This window comes from Tachypleus tridentatus, chromosome 12 (genome assembly GCF_004210375.1).
Source record: "Tachypleus tridentatus isolate NWPU-2018 chromosome 12, ASM421037v1, whole genome shotgun sequence".
Lineage (NCBI taxonomy): Eukaryota > Metazoa > Arthropoda > Merostomata > Xiphosura > Limulidae > Tachypleus > Tachypleus tridentatus.
The window spans coordinates 23,085,555-23,101,008 of record NC_134836.1 but is presented as its reverse complement, the minus strand read 5'-3'; the positions used below and the strand labels follow the sequence as shown (position 1 = coordinate 23,101,008).

The 15,454-nt window shown below is 30.4% G+C and overlaps 1 protein-coding gene across 6 annotated transcripts in view; it reads left to right on the top strand.

Annotated features, from left to right (window-relative positions):
* Window positions 1–15,454, top strand: part of LOC143235176 (uncharacterized) — a 118,316-nt gene that overhangs the window by 82,210 nt on the left and 20,652 nt on the right. For 4 of the 6 annotated variants that reach the window (XM_076473072.1, XM_076473069.1, XM_076473070.1 and 1 more), the window contains 2 exons: window positions 1,694–1,856; window positions 14,068–14,145. In XM_076473072.1, coding sequence (XP_076329187.1) covers window positions 1,694–1,856; window positions 14,068–14,145 — 241 coding nt within the window. The remainder of the gene's footprint in view (window positions 1–1,693; window positions 1,857–14,067; window positions 14,146–15,454) is intronic. The other 2 variants (XM_076473074.1, XM_076473071.1) reach the window with 1 other exon arrangement.

The window sequence follows — 15,454 nt, the reverse complement described above, 5'->3', positions numbered from 1 at the left end:
CTAACACAAATGTGTGGCATTCAAAATCTGCTAGTTTACAAAGGGGACTTTGTATGAAGAGCTCCCAGTAAGCCTAAAGATGTACATCACTAAACCTTTTAAAAGGATAACTTTAGTAGTGTCTAAATTGATGAATACTAGTTATTGTTAAGTAACCACTTGTATTAAAAGCTAGACAAAAATTACCCACCAAGTATGAATTAAATAAATATTTTAGATTGAGATTTAATTTTTCAGTTTAAAACAGATAAGTTAAACTTTTACCATTATCAGTTCAAAACAATGAAGTTGATTTTTTGTGTAATAGTGATGTCCAGTCAGAGACACTGTATCCAGAATATTACATGTATATTTTTGCAGAGGATGAAAAACATGATTGTAATAAATTAGTTATATTTTCATATCTGTTATAAATGAACTACTGTGATCTGAAAGATATCCATAAAAGGTTTTGGACACTTAAGAATAATGTATACAAGAGTGAGGTTGGGGAAGAAATGACTTTTAAGTTATCAATTATAGTTTGGTTTGAATATTAGAGTGTAGAATCTTTATTAAAAGGAAGCTATAGGTATTGTGAAGGTACTGTTTAACTGTCCGGGGAAGTCGCAACAAGCTGAGCAAGCTAACAGTAAATTAATTTTTGTTGAAGAAACATTGATCCCCTACTCAAAATCAACTAATCTAACCATTGATGAGCCAGACATTTTGTAACATCAATACTAGAGAATACTGAAAAAGTAAGTTGAGATGGTACAGCTATATATAACAATTGAAAATATATAAATATCTGAAGAAATGTTGGAATTGGAAACAACAGAAAAGAAGATTACCTGGAAAACTTTAAGTAATAGGGGGCAAAATGAATAAAAGATCCTTGTAAAAGGACAGAAACATCAACTGAAGATGAGGAGCATACTAAATTTGAAGATAAGATGGTACTGAGAAGGTTGATAGGAATGTCAACTGACATGACTTAGTCCTAACTGATGTTGATGATGTGAGACACAGTTTGTTCTCAGACTTAAACCCTTAATAATATCTACTAAATAGAATACATCCAGTCTGGGTGGAAAGATATGATGGTTGTTAGATGTTTAATCATTACTTCCAAACTTTGCAATGCTCTATGCAGTAGTTAATTTTATGAATGCTGTGTACACTCCCATTGTTTAAAGTATTATTGTCTGCATCATTGAAAATTATTGTAATTTATCATAACAAAAATGTATGTAAAGGCTGCTCTCATTACTGTGCCATTAAAACTACTTGAAATACAAAGCTATAAATAGGAATTATATGAAACATTTTATGATCAGAAAACCCTGCATTTACATTACAAAATTATGTAACTTTTGGAATATTTTTGTACTTGTAGATACATTGTAGAATTACAAAAACTGTTTTTAAACTTATATCAAAATTATTTTTAAAATGTACTATTTGTATTCTGTACAAATAACAGTTTATTATTAGTATAATATATGACAGTTCCATTTAAAAATATTCTTGTAAATAAACAAAATAAATATAGCTTTAAAATGTCATTCCTTGACATTTTTTAACATAGTGTGTGTTCACAGTAAAAATAACATATTAAAATTCCATACATTTTTAACAATACAAATGAAAATGTTTTACTCAACTGAAATATAATTTGCCTGTGTCTGATTAATTCATACTTTTGATGCAGGTAGCAACTCGAATAATGAAGTTTTTGATAGACAACTTTGGGGTCAGCAACCTTTTCGGACGAGAGAATTATGAATACTATGCACGTATAACAGGTCATGTGTTAAAAGTTGAAGAAGATTGGGTTTTTGCCTTCCGTTATCCACCAGATACTCTTTTATCTCGTAAGTATGAAACTTTTAAGTTTTTGGTCAACAGTTTTTGAGTGCATATTTGATCAAAGTGATAAAGGTGTCTCTAATATTTTGTTATAATTTGTGGTTGATCTTTCAGCTTCAGTGTATTTATTTTGTAATTCACTGAAAAACTGTTTTTAATTGTTTTGTATATTGTAGTTTACAACCAGTAATTGCATTAAATGAATAAAGCTAACACATTGGTGATGAACGGAAATAATAAACAAATTAGGTTTACTGCTTGTTCTAGTGAGTTGGTTTGATGCACTTTCTTCAAAAAAACATAAAGGGAACACAAGAAGGAAAAACTGTCAAGGAGAAGGAATTAATTAGGTACTTTATATTATGTTACAAATTACAGTTTTTACAGTAAGTAAGATTTTTTTCTAAAACAAGTACAACATTTTGATCACTGGTGTGATCTTTCTTAAGTGCACAGGTCTTAACAGTAAGAAATGCCTTTATTGTTAAAAGTTCTGCATATGAGAATGAATACATCAATGATTGAAATGTTGTACTTGTTCTAAAAGCAAGTCATACTTACCATAAAACCTGTAACTTGTAATATAATTGATCAGTAAGTAAACTCAAAACAGTACTATTAATTAGGTACTTTATTGCTCGTATTGTTGTAGGCTGTTCAGTAACTGATAGACATAGATACAATGTATTAGACTTTAACAAATAAAAATTTTAATAGATGCTAAAGAACACAGGCTTTTGTTTATACTAAGTGTGCAAAATACTGTAATTGTCATGAACATGTTGAAAACTTATCTTACATTGCAAATAAAAGTGAAAATTTCATTAACACTAAAACATTGATTTAACAATTTTGTTGAATTTTACAAAGCAAGAGAGTAAGTCTGAAAGTTATGCAGAGTTTTATGTGGGGAATTGGTGAAAATTAACAGAAAAACAGAAGAAATTGTGTATAATTGACTCTCAATTTTAAGGTTAAAATGCATAAAGGTAAGCACTAAACAGCAAGGAGGGATAAACCTCATATTTTTTTTAAAGTTGGAGAGTTGTAAAAACTATCATTACCACTCTATAAATATAGAAATGCCATCAATTTGAATGATGGATGCACTTGGATGAATTATAAGATGTGTGAGACATTTTGGATAAGATGTAACAAACTAAAAAAAGACTTAGTTTCAAAAATTAAGTATTTTTATAGCATTTTATCTTTTAATAAATAAAAGGTTTTTATGTTCAATGAGAAAATGTAAATTTTGTAAATACAAGTAATGTTTTTAAAAGTTATCATTTAAACATATATCAGATATATTTAAATGAATGATCACGGTTTAAACCTTTTTAGGGGTAAAGTAGCAACTTTTGTCACCTCACTTGTCAGATCTGTTTGTTAACATTAACAAGGATAAAATAAACAGTTTTCAGAAGCTAGTATTATTATAACTTTGAAGGACTGTGGTAGTAAGTACATGCAAGTATTTTTAAACAGTTTAATGTCTGTTGTTATCTTGTTACTGAAAAGCTACATAATTGGCTATTTGTGTTCTATCTACTATAAGAAATTGAAGTCAATATTTTAGTGTTGTAAGTCCATAAATGTGCTACTGAGCTACTGAGAGACCTTTATTTTTATATGCTTAAATATCAAAAATATATTTACTCAAAAAGTTAAGAATGGATGTATAAAAGCATGTTAGAGCTGGGCATTGAAATCAGTTAACAGATATAATCAAATACATATGAACTTTCCTTGTATTAATTAATGTCATTTGAGATAATAGGTAAAGCAAGATTTCTGATTATTATCAGTTTTGATTTTTCGAATTATTAATTGAAGTATTGCCATTATGATTTCTAATTATTAAATTTTATAAATTTAAGGTTGAACTTAAACATGTATTGCCACAACTTACAAAAGTAAGTAACTAATCAAAACTAGTGTTTCTGATTGTTATTCGTAGTATTATTTTCATTTATTCCAACTATCCATGTCTGGTGAGGATAATTGATTATTTTAATGTAATCAATGAATCAGGCCAACAATTAATCAATTATTAAATTCCACTAATTAACCAGCTCTAAAGCCTGCATAATGAAATATTTTTAAATTGCTGTAACACTGTGTAAAATAGGGTATCACAAGAAAATAGTTGTCTTGTCCAAATTCATATGGTTTATACAAGTCAAATAGCCTTGATGAATGGCTTAGTTCTATAATAATAATACTGTGTACTGATGAAAAGAAATTACATTTCTATCTAAAGGTTGGAATATCATAAAAAACATTAACATTTTTATTTAATTTATTTATAAACAATACATACATTTAAAATTTTTTGTTTGGTGATGAAATTTCAGTTTTATTTAAAAGTTGAAATATTGTAAAAATGTAACTAACATTTTCATTTAATTTCTTTATAAACAATGCATACACATATTTCAAAGTGTTTTTCAAACATCATTACTATAACGTTATAAGTTATTTAAGGGTGGCAGTCTCTGCCAAAAATATCACTATCTCTTTTATCCTAGATCATTTTTACATATTTTTTCACAAAAAAATAGACTTCTATGTTTTGAATGTGAGAGAAGTTTTGAAATAGATAAAAACATTATATATGTAGATGTATAGGTCCACCAACATTGTTTTAGTTAGAAGCAGCCAGACTGACACTTATTTAGAGTGAATGATATATGCTTGGATAATTGAGTGTAATACTGTAAACATGTTGCAGTTGTAGAGTTGTTATTTGTTTGGCTCGTTACATGTACAGTCATGTGAAAAAATTAGGACACCCTATGAAAGCCTGTGTATTTTTGTAACATTTCTGGATATATAGATATTTAATCTCAATTTTAACAATACTGAGATATTATAGAAATATAACTAAGTAATTAAAATTGAAGAAAAGACTTTTCAAGATCTTCTGTAAAATGTAATTCGACAAAAATGTATATTCTAACTGAGGAAATAGTTAGGACACCCCCACATTTATACCCATATAAAATGGCTCAACTCACACCAGGTGCACATAATTAGAAGATCATTACTCAGCATTGTGAATGAGGTTTGCCCTATTTAAACCTCAGACATTTAGTTTGGTGTGCTCCTGACTGTTGAAGTGAGAGTGAGCACCATGATGAGAGCAAAAGAGCTGTCTGAGGCCTTTAGAAAGAAAATTGTAGCAGCTTATGAGTCTGGTAATGGATTTAAAAAGATCTCAAAAGAGTTTGAAATCAGCCATTCTACTGTCCGGAAAATAGTCAACAAGTGGAGGGCTTTCAAAACAACTGCCAACATGCCCAGGTCTGGTCGTCTAAGCAAGTTCACCCCGAGAGCAGACCGCAAGATGCTAAAAGAGGTCTCCAAAAACCCTAAAATGTCATCACGGGACCAACAGCAGGCTCTGGCTACTGTTGATGTGAAAGTGCATGCCTCTACAATCAGAAAGAGACTGCACAAGTTTAACTTGCATGGGAGGTGTGCAAGGAGGAAACCTTTGCTCTCTAAGAGAAACATCGAGGCCAGACTGAAGTTTGCCAGAGAGAATGTAGACAACGACCAGGACTACTGGAATAATGTTCTTTGGACATATGAGTCCAAAATTGAATTATTTGGACACCAGAACAGAGGACATGTTTGGCATAAACCAAATACAGCATTCCAGGAAAAAAACCTCATACCAACTGTGAAGCATGGAGGTGGAAGTGTCATGGTTTGATGTTGCTTTGCTGCAGCAGGACCTGGACAGCTCACAGTCATAGAATCCACCATGAATTCTACTGCATATCAGAGGGTGCTTGAGGATCATGTGAGACCATCTGTAAGAAAATTAAAGCTGAAGTGGAACTGGACCCTGCAATACGACAATGACCCAAAACATACCAGTAAATCTACCAAGGACTGGTTGAAAACTAAGAAATGGAGAGTTCTGGAATAGTCGAGTCAAAGCATAGATCTCAATCCCATTGAAATGCTGTGGGGTGACTTGAAACGGGCTGTACATGCAAGAAACCCCTCAAACATCTCACAGCTGACAGAATTATGCATTGAGGAGTGGGGCAAACTTTCTTCAGACCGATGTCAGAGACTGGTAGATGGCTACAAGAAGCATCTCACTGCAGTTATTTCAGCCAAAGGGGGTAACACTAGCTATTAGGGGGTAGGGTGTTCTAACTTTTTCCTCAGTTCGAATGTGCATTTTTGTAGCATGACATTTACAGAAGATCTTGAAAAGTCTTTTCTTTAGTTTTAATTGTTTAGTTATATTTCTATAATCTCTCAGTATTGATAAAATTGAGATTAAATATCTATATATCCAAAAATGTTACAAAAATACACAGGCTTTCATAGGGTGTCCTAATTTTTTCACATGGCTGTAGCTCTTGAGCATTACATTTCAGAACTAATTTATATATATATATATGTATATTCATGTAATTATAAAATTTTCAGATGTTTATAACATGTGCAGAAATGTCCTGTGATGATTTATTTTTGTGCAACTGCTTCTCTGAAAATTCAGAATTCCCAAGATGCTAGGGTCTTAGGTGGACCCTGGACCTGACCTCTAACTTTTTTGTGCTTGAAGCAAATATTTGTACATTTCAGAGTGTTTTTGTTTTTGTGTTTTTTTTCGTCCATTTTCATCCGTGAAATATATATACAAAGAAAGGATGAACGAAGTATTCACAGGTAATTTTTTTTTTCCATTTGTTAAACATACAATAATAACGAAATTTTTAATGATATGAATTCAATACTAAATGTAATAGTAGTGATAATAAATTGAATCTGAATAATTTTTACAACCATGTCATACTATTAATTAATTAATTCTCTACAGTTGTACTTTGAACTGATTCATTGTTCTAAAAGGTCTAAAATTTTTCTTTACCTTAGCTAAGAGCACAAGTTTCAGAAAGAAGAATTACTCCAGTTGCCTACTAGAATGGGACGAAGATGACAATTCAGAAAGTCCATGTATGATGTAGTCACACCTTAGAAGTAACTGCAGCTCATCTACAGTTTAAGGCATGCTTAACATCCCAGAAATTCACTTGGTGGTTATTGTTGTATGAGTAAATATGGCTGGCAGTCAACTGACTTTGATTATTTACTAATCTTATTTTGTCCTTCATCTTCTTTTGTATTACAGATACTGGATGTTTGTCAGATTTAATTGCACAACTCTCTACATCCAGAAAATGTGATGTTAAATTTGTTATTTTCTAATGTGGTACATGGTTAACATATTTTTTTCTTTATGCTTTTTAAATTTATTTTTTACGCTTGTACTTTTTATTAAACTTGGTAAGTGTAGTATAAGTTGCAGGGTTTAAACTGTCACTCACCAAACTGTGGTTTATAAATTTCGTTTCACAATTGATAATTGAAATGTGTGAATGTTTTATGTACTGTCAATGTGAAGTAACAAACTTCCATGTTAAAAGTTCTAACTAATCAGTTACCAGTGCATACAAACCAGTTTTGAGTAGTGTAAATTAACAGCGTTTAAGCAATTGAAATGGAAAAGTGAATTTAAAAACAAACCAACACCAAGTGGAAGAAGGTCCGAACTTTATTTTATGCAGTGGAAACTACAATGTCAGAAAAATCAGAAACTTGGAATTTTGGTTAAAATAATAACCCTCAGGTTAGAGGGTTTCTTACATTTGTCTCTTTATTTAAAGATATATGCACACACAAACATGAACATGTAATTCCTGATGACGAGAAGTCCACTTGAAATAAAAATATATCTCAGAACAGATGCTATGGGTATTAACAGTTTTATTGCTGAGGAGAGAACAATGTTTCAACATTCCTAGGTGATCTTCTTAACCTGAAGATGACCTAGGTATATTGAAACGTTGTTCTGTCTTTAGCAATAAAAGTGTTAATACCCATACCATCTGTTCTGAGATACATGTAAGAGAGTTCTATGTGATTTGTACATATTAATAGTCCTAGTAAAAAAAAAAAAAAATCTTTATTCTGAGGTTGCGTAACTAACATTGTGAGAGTTATAAAACTTGCTGGATAACAAGTTATCAAAATATATATATATATTAATCTAATGCTATAGTTCTAACTTTCAAAATCTGGTGAAATAGTGAAACTAGCACTAGTGAAATAATTAAAAGAAATATAGAAAAATACATCTGTGACCTAATGTGATATTTCTCAGCATTATTAATTGTATTAATGTTTAAAAATTTATTATCCATATGGGTTTGTTTAAAATACCATACAGGTTGGAGATATTATGCAGTGAAAATTAAAAGCTGAAAGATTTCTGATATGTAATTATCATGGTTTATAGTCATTGCTTTCGTACATAAGGACAAATATGTAGCAGTTCTTCAATCAAGCAGTTAAGTAAAGCACCCATCATATTATAATTTCTTTGATTTAATGTTTATTTTTATGTAAAGTTTTTGTAGCCACTAATGTTGTGATAATTTCAGTTTTCTCATAAACTAAAAAGTCTCCTGATGAGAAAGTAGTAAGTATACAGATTCAAAACACTTGAATCTGGGGTTCAACTTTCAGTGGTGAACACAGCAGGTTTATAGCCCATAGTGGCTTTGTTGTAAAAACACAACTAACTAAATTAGAAATGTATGTCCTTATGAACTTCAGAACTTTTTGTTTAAGCTGTGAAATATCTCTGTCTTGTTACAGGTTTAAATAATTTATATTTGACAATTAAGTTAACCAGACATTTGTTCTGGTATTTTATTTGAGTACAATAAAAGTATTACTCTTACATTCAGAATGTATTTCAACGATATAAATGTTTAATTTTTTTTTTTTTTTGTTACAAACTTTGTTATATCTTATATTCCTTCTTCATTGCCCTCCAGCAGCAAAGTGGTATGTCTGTGAACGTGTACTGCTAGAAATTAGATTTTGCTATTCATGGTGGGCAGAGCACAGTTGGCTGTTTGTTTAGCTTTGTTCTTAATAACAAAACAACAACAATATCCTTCTTCAGTTGTGCTAAAGTTCTATTAAGGTAACTTTCCTGTCAATAGAAGTATTTTACAATTTCCAGGTTGTTAATAAAGCATACTGGCTGTCTGTAAGAGCCTTTTCTAATCCCTGCAATACTAAGTATTTTCTGGTGTCTCCTTGACTGATGCAAAGAACATTTTAAAAGGTATCATAATTTATTTTTACCCAAGGGAAGAACTGGCTTATTTACAAAAGAGCCATTATTTTGATAAGTCTAAAGATATTATCATGTCAAAAAACAAAATTATCAGATGTTGTGCAGTTGTGATTGTTTTATAAAAGACCTACAGGGTAATAAGTTATCAAACTATATATATTTTAACCTAATGATAAAGTTTTAAATGTCAAAATCTCATAAAATAGTTGAAAGAATAGTTAAAAAGGTACTTGAATTTACAGATATTAAGATCTTGGATGTCACTAGCTGTGAAGAGGATGCTGCTGATTTACAAAACAATTTAGATCATTTACTGTTTTGAGCAAATAAGTGGCAGATGGGTTTTAATTATAACAAGTGCAAGATAATGCATGTGGGTTATAATTTTAATTATAAATATAATTTTAGTGGAAATAACCTTAACAATATATGATAGAAAGGATCGTGGTAGAATAGTTAATCAGACTCTGTAGTCATCTAAGCGGTGTGTTGAGGGCAAACAAAATTTTAGGTTGCATCTACAGAAATACTGAATACAAGTCCAGAGAGGCTATAATTTCACTGGATAAGCCACACTTGGAATATTGTTAGGTCCTTAGATTAAGAAAGATATTGAATTGTTGTAAAGGGTTCAGAGAAAGGTTTCTAGAATGGGGCTTGGAATGAAGAGGTCATATGAGGAGAGGCTGAAATTTCAGATTGTTTTCTTTTGAAAAATAAAGGTTAGGGGGGATCTGATTGCATTGTTTAAGATTGTAAATGGAATTGATGGTGTTGATGTATCATCTTCTTCATATTTAACAGTGAGAATAGTAGGACCATGGAATGCAAATATCAAATTTTGGTAGGGTGCAAATCTTTTTCAGCTAAGACAATTTCATTTTTCAACAGGGCAGTTGGTCTTTGGATTTTGTAGAGGCAGTAAATTTAAGTGAGTTTAAGAAAAAGAATGATATATGTATGTACATATGTGTATATGATTGACAAGGACTGGCTTTAAGGATTTTGTTATTTTTTAAATTAATTTAGTTTATAGGATCAGACATTTGAGATGGATCAATGGGGCCCATATTGTCCCAAAACGCCATGTTATGAAATAGTGAAATCAGTGGTTGTGGAGTAATTAATAGAAATGTGGGAAAATACATCTGTGATTCAGTGTGATTTATCTCTGTTGTTAATCCTGTTGACTTGAAAATCTATTAGCCTGAAATGTTCTTCAAAGGTTTGAATATAACTAAGGTGCAGCACAGAGATTCTTGAATTGACTGAAAATACACAATTTAGTAGACCAGTGTGTATCGTATAAAAGTTGAAAGAAACAGCTCTTTTTATGATGTTTAACATTGTATGTGCTTAGTATAATATTTAGAAAAAAATCATTGAATCCACCTATCTTGTTTGCAAGCAACCAGCCTGGATCATTGTTTCAATAAATTGAGAATGGATTCTTTGAGCCTTAAAAGTAACATAAAACAGAGCAAGCATTTTTCATCTTGATTTAAAGTATGTAAATGTGTTAGATGCCTAAAACTGTTTCTTCTCTTCATTAATATATAAAACAAAATTTTTAAAAAAGTAGGTTTACAATCTACTGTATCAGTGAGAGGATGAGCTATTTCTTCCATTGCTGATGGTGTTCTGTGTGGTAGAGTCTACAGCAAAAATGTCACTGCTTACCATCAACCATTTGTGGACAAGACATAGAGAAGATTTTAGGAATTTCATATAAACATGATGTTTTGTCTTACCAAAGTCATCCCCTGTAGGCATCATAAAACACAGAAATTTCTCCATGGTATATTAGTGTGAGCACTTTAACCTGATACTGTGGAACTTTCTAGCCTCACTGGATGTTTAAAAATTTTAACTGTAACTGGCAATCACTGTAACTATTTTTAAAATGTTTTCCAGATACTTAATCCTTTGTGATAACATATTTCCATTTGTCACATCAGTATTTTTGATGGTTGTTTTTTACGTGAATGTTCAAAGTTTTACTTGGTGACAACTCTTTATATTCTGTGTAAGTTTTGACACATTTTTATAATGTGTTTATATATATATTTGTATTCTTTGACTTAACTAATTATTATTCATTTTATATTTTTGCGTGTGAAACAATTGGTCTGTTATAGTTTTTATTTTCTCTTTTTATAAATTTGTAAATATCTGTATATACATGTATTTGTAAATTTTGCTGTTAATGTGGATATGTGAAAAATTGTTTTTCTGTTTGAAAACATACTGTTTGAACATATCTATAAGAAACTGTACTAGTATTTTGACCTTAAAATGAAAATAACATAATGTAAATGTATTTGTTGTATAGTGCTTATGTTGTATAAATACCCTGTGCTTTCAGGATAATAAATTTTTATGATTTTACTCCATATGAAGTATTCATTTTTATTTGATTATTATCAAATAGTTTTTATTAATTCCCTTGAAATGCCCCCATGGCTTATAATGATAAATATTTGTTTTTGATATTCCTGGGAAGTATTGCACAGATAGCTTATTGTGTAGCTTTGTCTTTAATTGTGAATAAATGGTCTTTAAAATCAGTGATGTCGAGAAAACCCACTTGTAGAGAAATATATATGCAAAAACGGCTCAGCTTCCGGTCAGTTACCTTCTTTCTTTGTGAACCTGACGATGACCGAAGAAGGTCGAAACGTTGTTCGCTCTTCTACGTAAAATATTTTCTTAACCCAAACAAGCCGTTTTTGCATATATATTGGTCTTTAAAATGCTTCTTTGTTTCATTAATAACATATTACTGTAAATATTACAACTTTGGATGATTTGTTTGCACTTCATACCTGTATGTTAATTATGTAAAAAAAGAGTATATTGCAGTATAGACTGAATATGTAATTTGTTAAAATACAACCATTTAAGTTTTACGGCATTCCTATTTTCTAATTTTTGGTCGAACTTGCTTTTGCCAAACAGTGAGGGTGTAATCTGTAAGTAGTAAAAGGTAGTTAACTGTGTTATCTGTACAAATTCTGAGCTTAATTTCCTTTACCTGAATAGTGCTGGAATTAATTGTTAGTAGTAAGGAAGTTTTATGTCATGTTTACAATCTAGATTTATCTTTCTTATTCATATAATGATGGAGTAAAATGTTAATGGCAGTACAGAGCTACTACAAGTAATTTTTAAATACTGAAACAAATGAAATAATAACTGAAATGAAAAGAGATCATACATGTTTATAAATTATGTTTATTTAAAGAAGTTGCATGAGAATTAAACCTAAAATTAATCTCTTCTTTTTATTTGAAGAACTGAAATCTCAAAAACTTAATTTCTGGACAAACAAGATAATTCTTCAGGGGAAAAAAAAATTCAGAAATATTACTAATTTGTAATTTATAACTTTGAAAACTCAAGTTTTGGGTTTTGTTTGGAAGTCATTACAAATTATTAATAATTATGGACAGAACATTAGTGTTATGGTTTCATATAAATTACACGTGTAATTTTACAAACCATGAGTTTAATCTTGAAGCAAGTACTGTAGCTGTACATGATTTTAAAATATTTGTAATGTATAAAAAAATTTCTCAGTTTCAGAACATGTATATATAATATGCAGATAAACACTTTTTTTTTAATCATTAACCAATTTACTGTGACTGGAACAAATTTTTCCCATTGTTAATGCTGTTTTTGCATTCCTCTGCTTGGTCCAGATTTAGCATCTTAACTATCATCACTAGATGGAGAGCTAGCATCCTCTTGTTTCATTGACTCTTCATCGTCCTGCATTTGAGCACCACTTGATTCACTTTCACTATTGTACCCCACTGGTACAGCAGTAAGTCTAGGGATTTACAGCACCAAAATCAGGGGTTTGATTCCCCTCAGTGGATTCAACAGATAGCCCAATGTGGTTTTGCAGTAAGAAAACACACACTTTCACTATTTTCCAAACTATTTGATTCAAGTGCATCAAGCATATTTGCATAGCAATTAGGGTTACTTTTTGCCACTCTAGCAGTGCAGCCATGATCAACACACAGTTGTCGTACATTCCACTTAAACATCTTATTGGGTTTTAAAGGGCTGAATGGAAGACATTGAGGAAAACTGTATATCAACATCAGGTGGGATGCTAATAAATACTTTCCAAGTCATTTTACTTCTATTTGTCATGCATGGTAAGTTTGAATGACAGTGGAAATCATCCCAGTTGCAGTGTGAGGGAGTGAGAGAACTGGAAAATACATATATATGTCTCAGCTACAGTGAAATGGTTCATTTACTTCTTGAGATTAGCTTATAGTACTGATGATATGGGAGTTTGAAATCTAGATTAGTAAAAACACTTGACATAGTAAAGCAAATTATGTTTCTTTCAAAGTTGCACTTCCTTTATGCAACACTTGCTGTGTGTTTTGGATATAAATTGTGTACAGGACATGCAACATGAGCTTCTTTACTTATCTGTAATATGTTAAGTTCTGTGCTAATTTGGAAGGCTTCAAAGTAATTGTAAATTTAAATCATGTTACATATGTGCTTTGATATTGTGTATAATATATGGTTAGTTACAGTGTTTGCTCTAACATTGTAGTCTGAATGTATTGGAATTATATGCTTGATTTTAGTAACAGTACTAAGTTTAATAAATTTCTATCCTTTATATGCTTACTGCAAGGCATGTGTTTTACATTACAACATCAAAACAAGCATAAGTTTCTGAATAAAAATACATTTTTGGTACTTTTTGCAGAAACACTACCATGAGTTAATATTTTTTATTAAATTAGACTCTGTACAATTTGTTTTGGAATACCAGGTGAATCAATAATTGATATTAAGTACAAGTACACTTTAATCATTTTGAAAACTAACAATAATGCAAATCAATATATGGTCTGCATTTCACATTTTTCTACACAGTAGTACTAATAAAGCAGTCTTTTTCCACAGAAACTAACTTGTAGAACACCCTTGCTAAAATTTATTGTTTGTTTTGTGAAACTAAACTTTAGCACAAAAGCAGTCATGTTCTTACCCTTCAGGAAAAGCCTCTTTAGAGGCTGAGAAATTGTGGCTTCATCAGGAGGCTGAACAGTGGGGGCTGAGAGGTAACTTGGAAGGTAAGATGTTCTCCCCACATCTGATTGCTTTCACTGTAGTTTTGCTTCTGTTTTACTACTTTAGATCTCTGTTTCTGCTGTCTATGTCCTTTGTTATTTACTCGCATGAATCAAAGGCATGCTGGGTTTGCTGTGGTACCAGTGTGGTACTTGTAGATTGAAAAAGAAAATCATTAAAACAGCAATACATTTAATAATTACAAAATGTAGTCTGAAAGCAGTAGAAGGATGGAAGATTGCTTTATTTTTGTTTTATGCATTTTAGAACTGAAAATGATAGTCAGCTGAATACATTTAGTTAATCAGTTAGGCCATACAAAAGGCATCTAAAAACTATGCTTCTGTGAAGTTGTTCCATTATGAGTAAAAAATTAGTTTGCTAGACCATTGGTTTTGGAGAAATCTGTATTTCCAAATAATGCCATCTAACAATTTCTTAATGTTTACTTGTTTATAAACCAGTATACCATTGCATATTTTCATTCTTAAAATTCCAGTATAGATTCTTGTTTTTTTTATACCTGTGATTTTTTCTCTGACTTTTACATTCTCAACTGAAAGGTAAAAATTTGTTTGAATCTAGAACGTTGTGTTAAATTAAAAACAAAACATTGATGTAACGTGTTCTAAATAATGGAATCATATTTTTACCAAATGTTTATTATGCAGAAAGTACATAGAGCTGTATTCAGTTTATAGTATATATAATATTTTTCTACCAATTAAACAGGTTTTCTCAGTGTTTTAAGTTTTGTATATATGATGCAACACTGATTGATATATTGAGTGGACTTCCAAACATCATACACATTCTAAGGTTTCAAATATTATGTTTCATTTTTAAAATATAAGTAAAACATTATTAACTTAGTTCAATTTATAACTACAAAATGTATTGGTGGTTCTGGATCAAAGATTTTTTGGTTAATTTTTTAAGTTTTTTGATGTAGTGATTTAAAATTTTCACCAGAGGTTTACTTAAATTTAGATGGTGTTTCAGCTTTCTGTAAATTCTTTATCATTATTTTTTCTTTAAATGAATTTGTCAAATGTTGTTAAAACGTAATATAAAAATCTTATAACATGTGACATGAGATAGTTGCATTAATTGTCTAATGTTAAAAAAAGCATTGAAACTATAACAATCAGGAGCAGTTATCTATTACATTAAAAATTTTATATTTTATTACAAAAAAAAAACTTTCTTTTTTAGCAAGGACCAATGATTAGTTAAGTGTAATGACAAATAAGAAATTACTTCAAACTGATTGATAATTGTATACCACTGAACAAAGTGGCATTCATTATT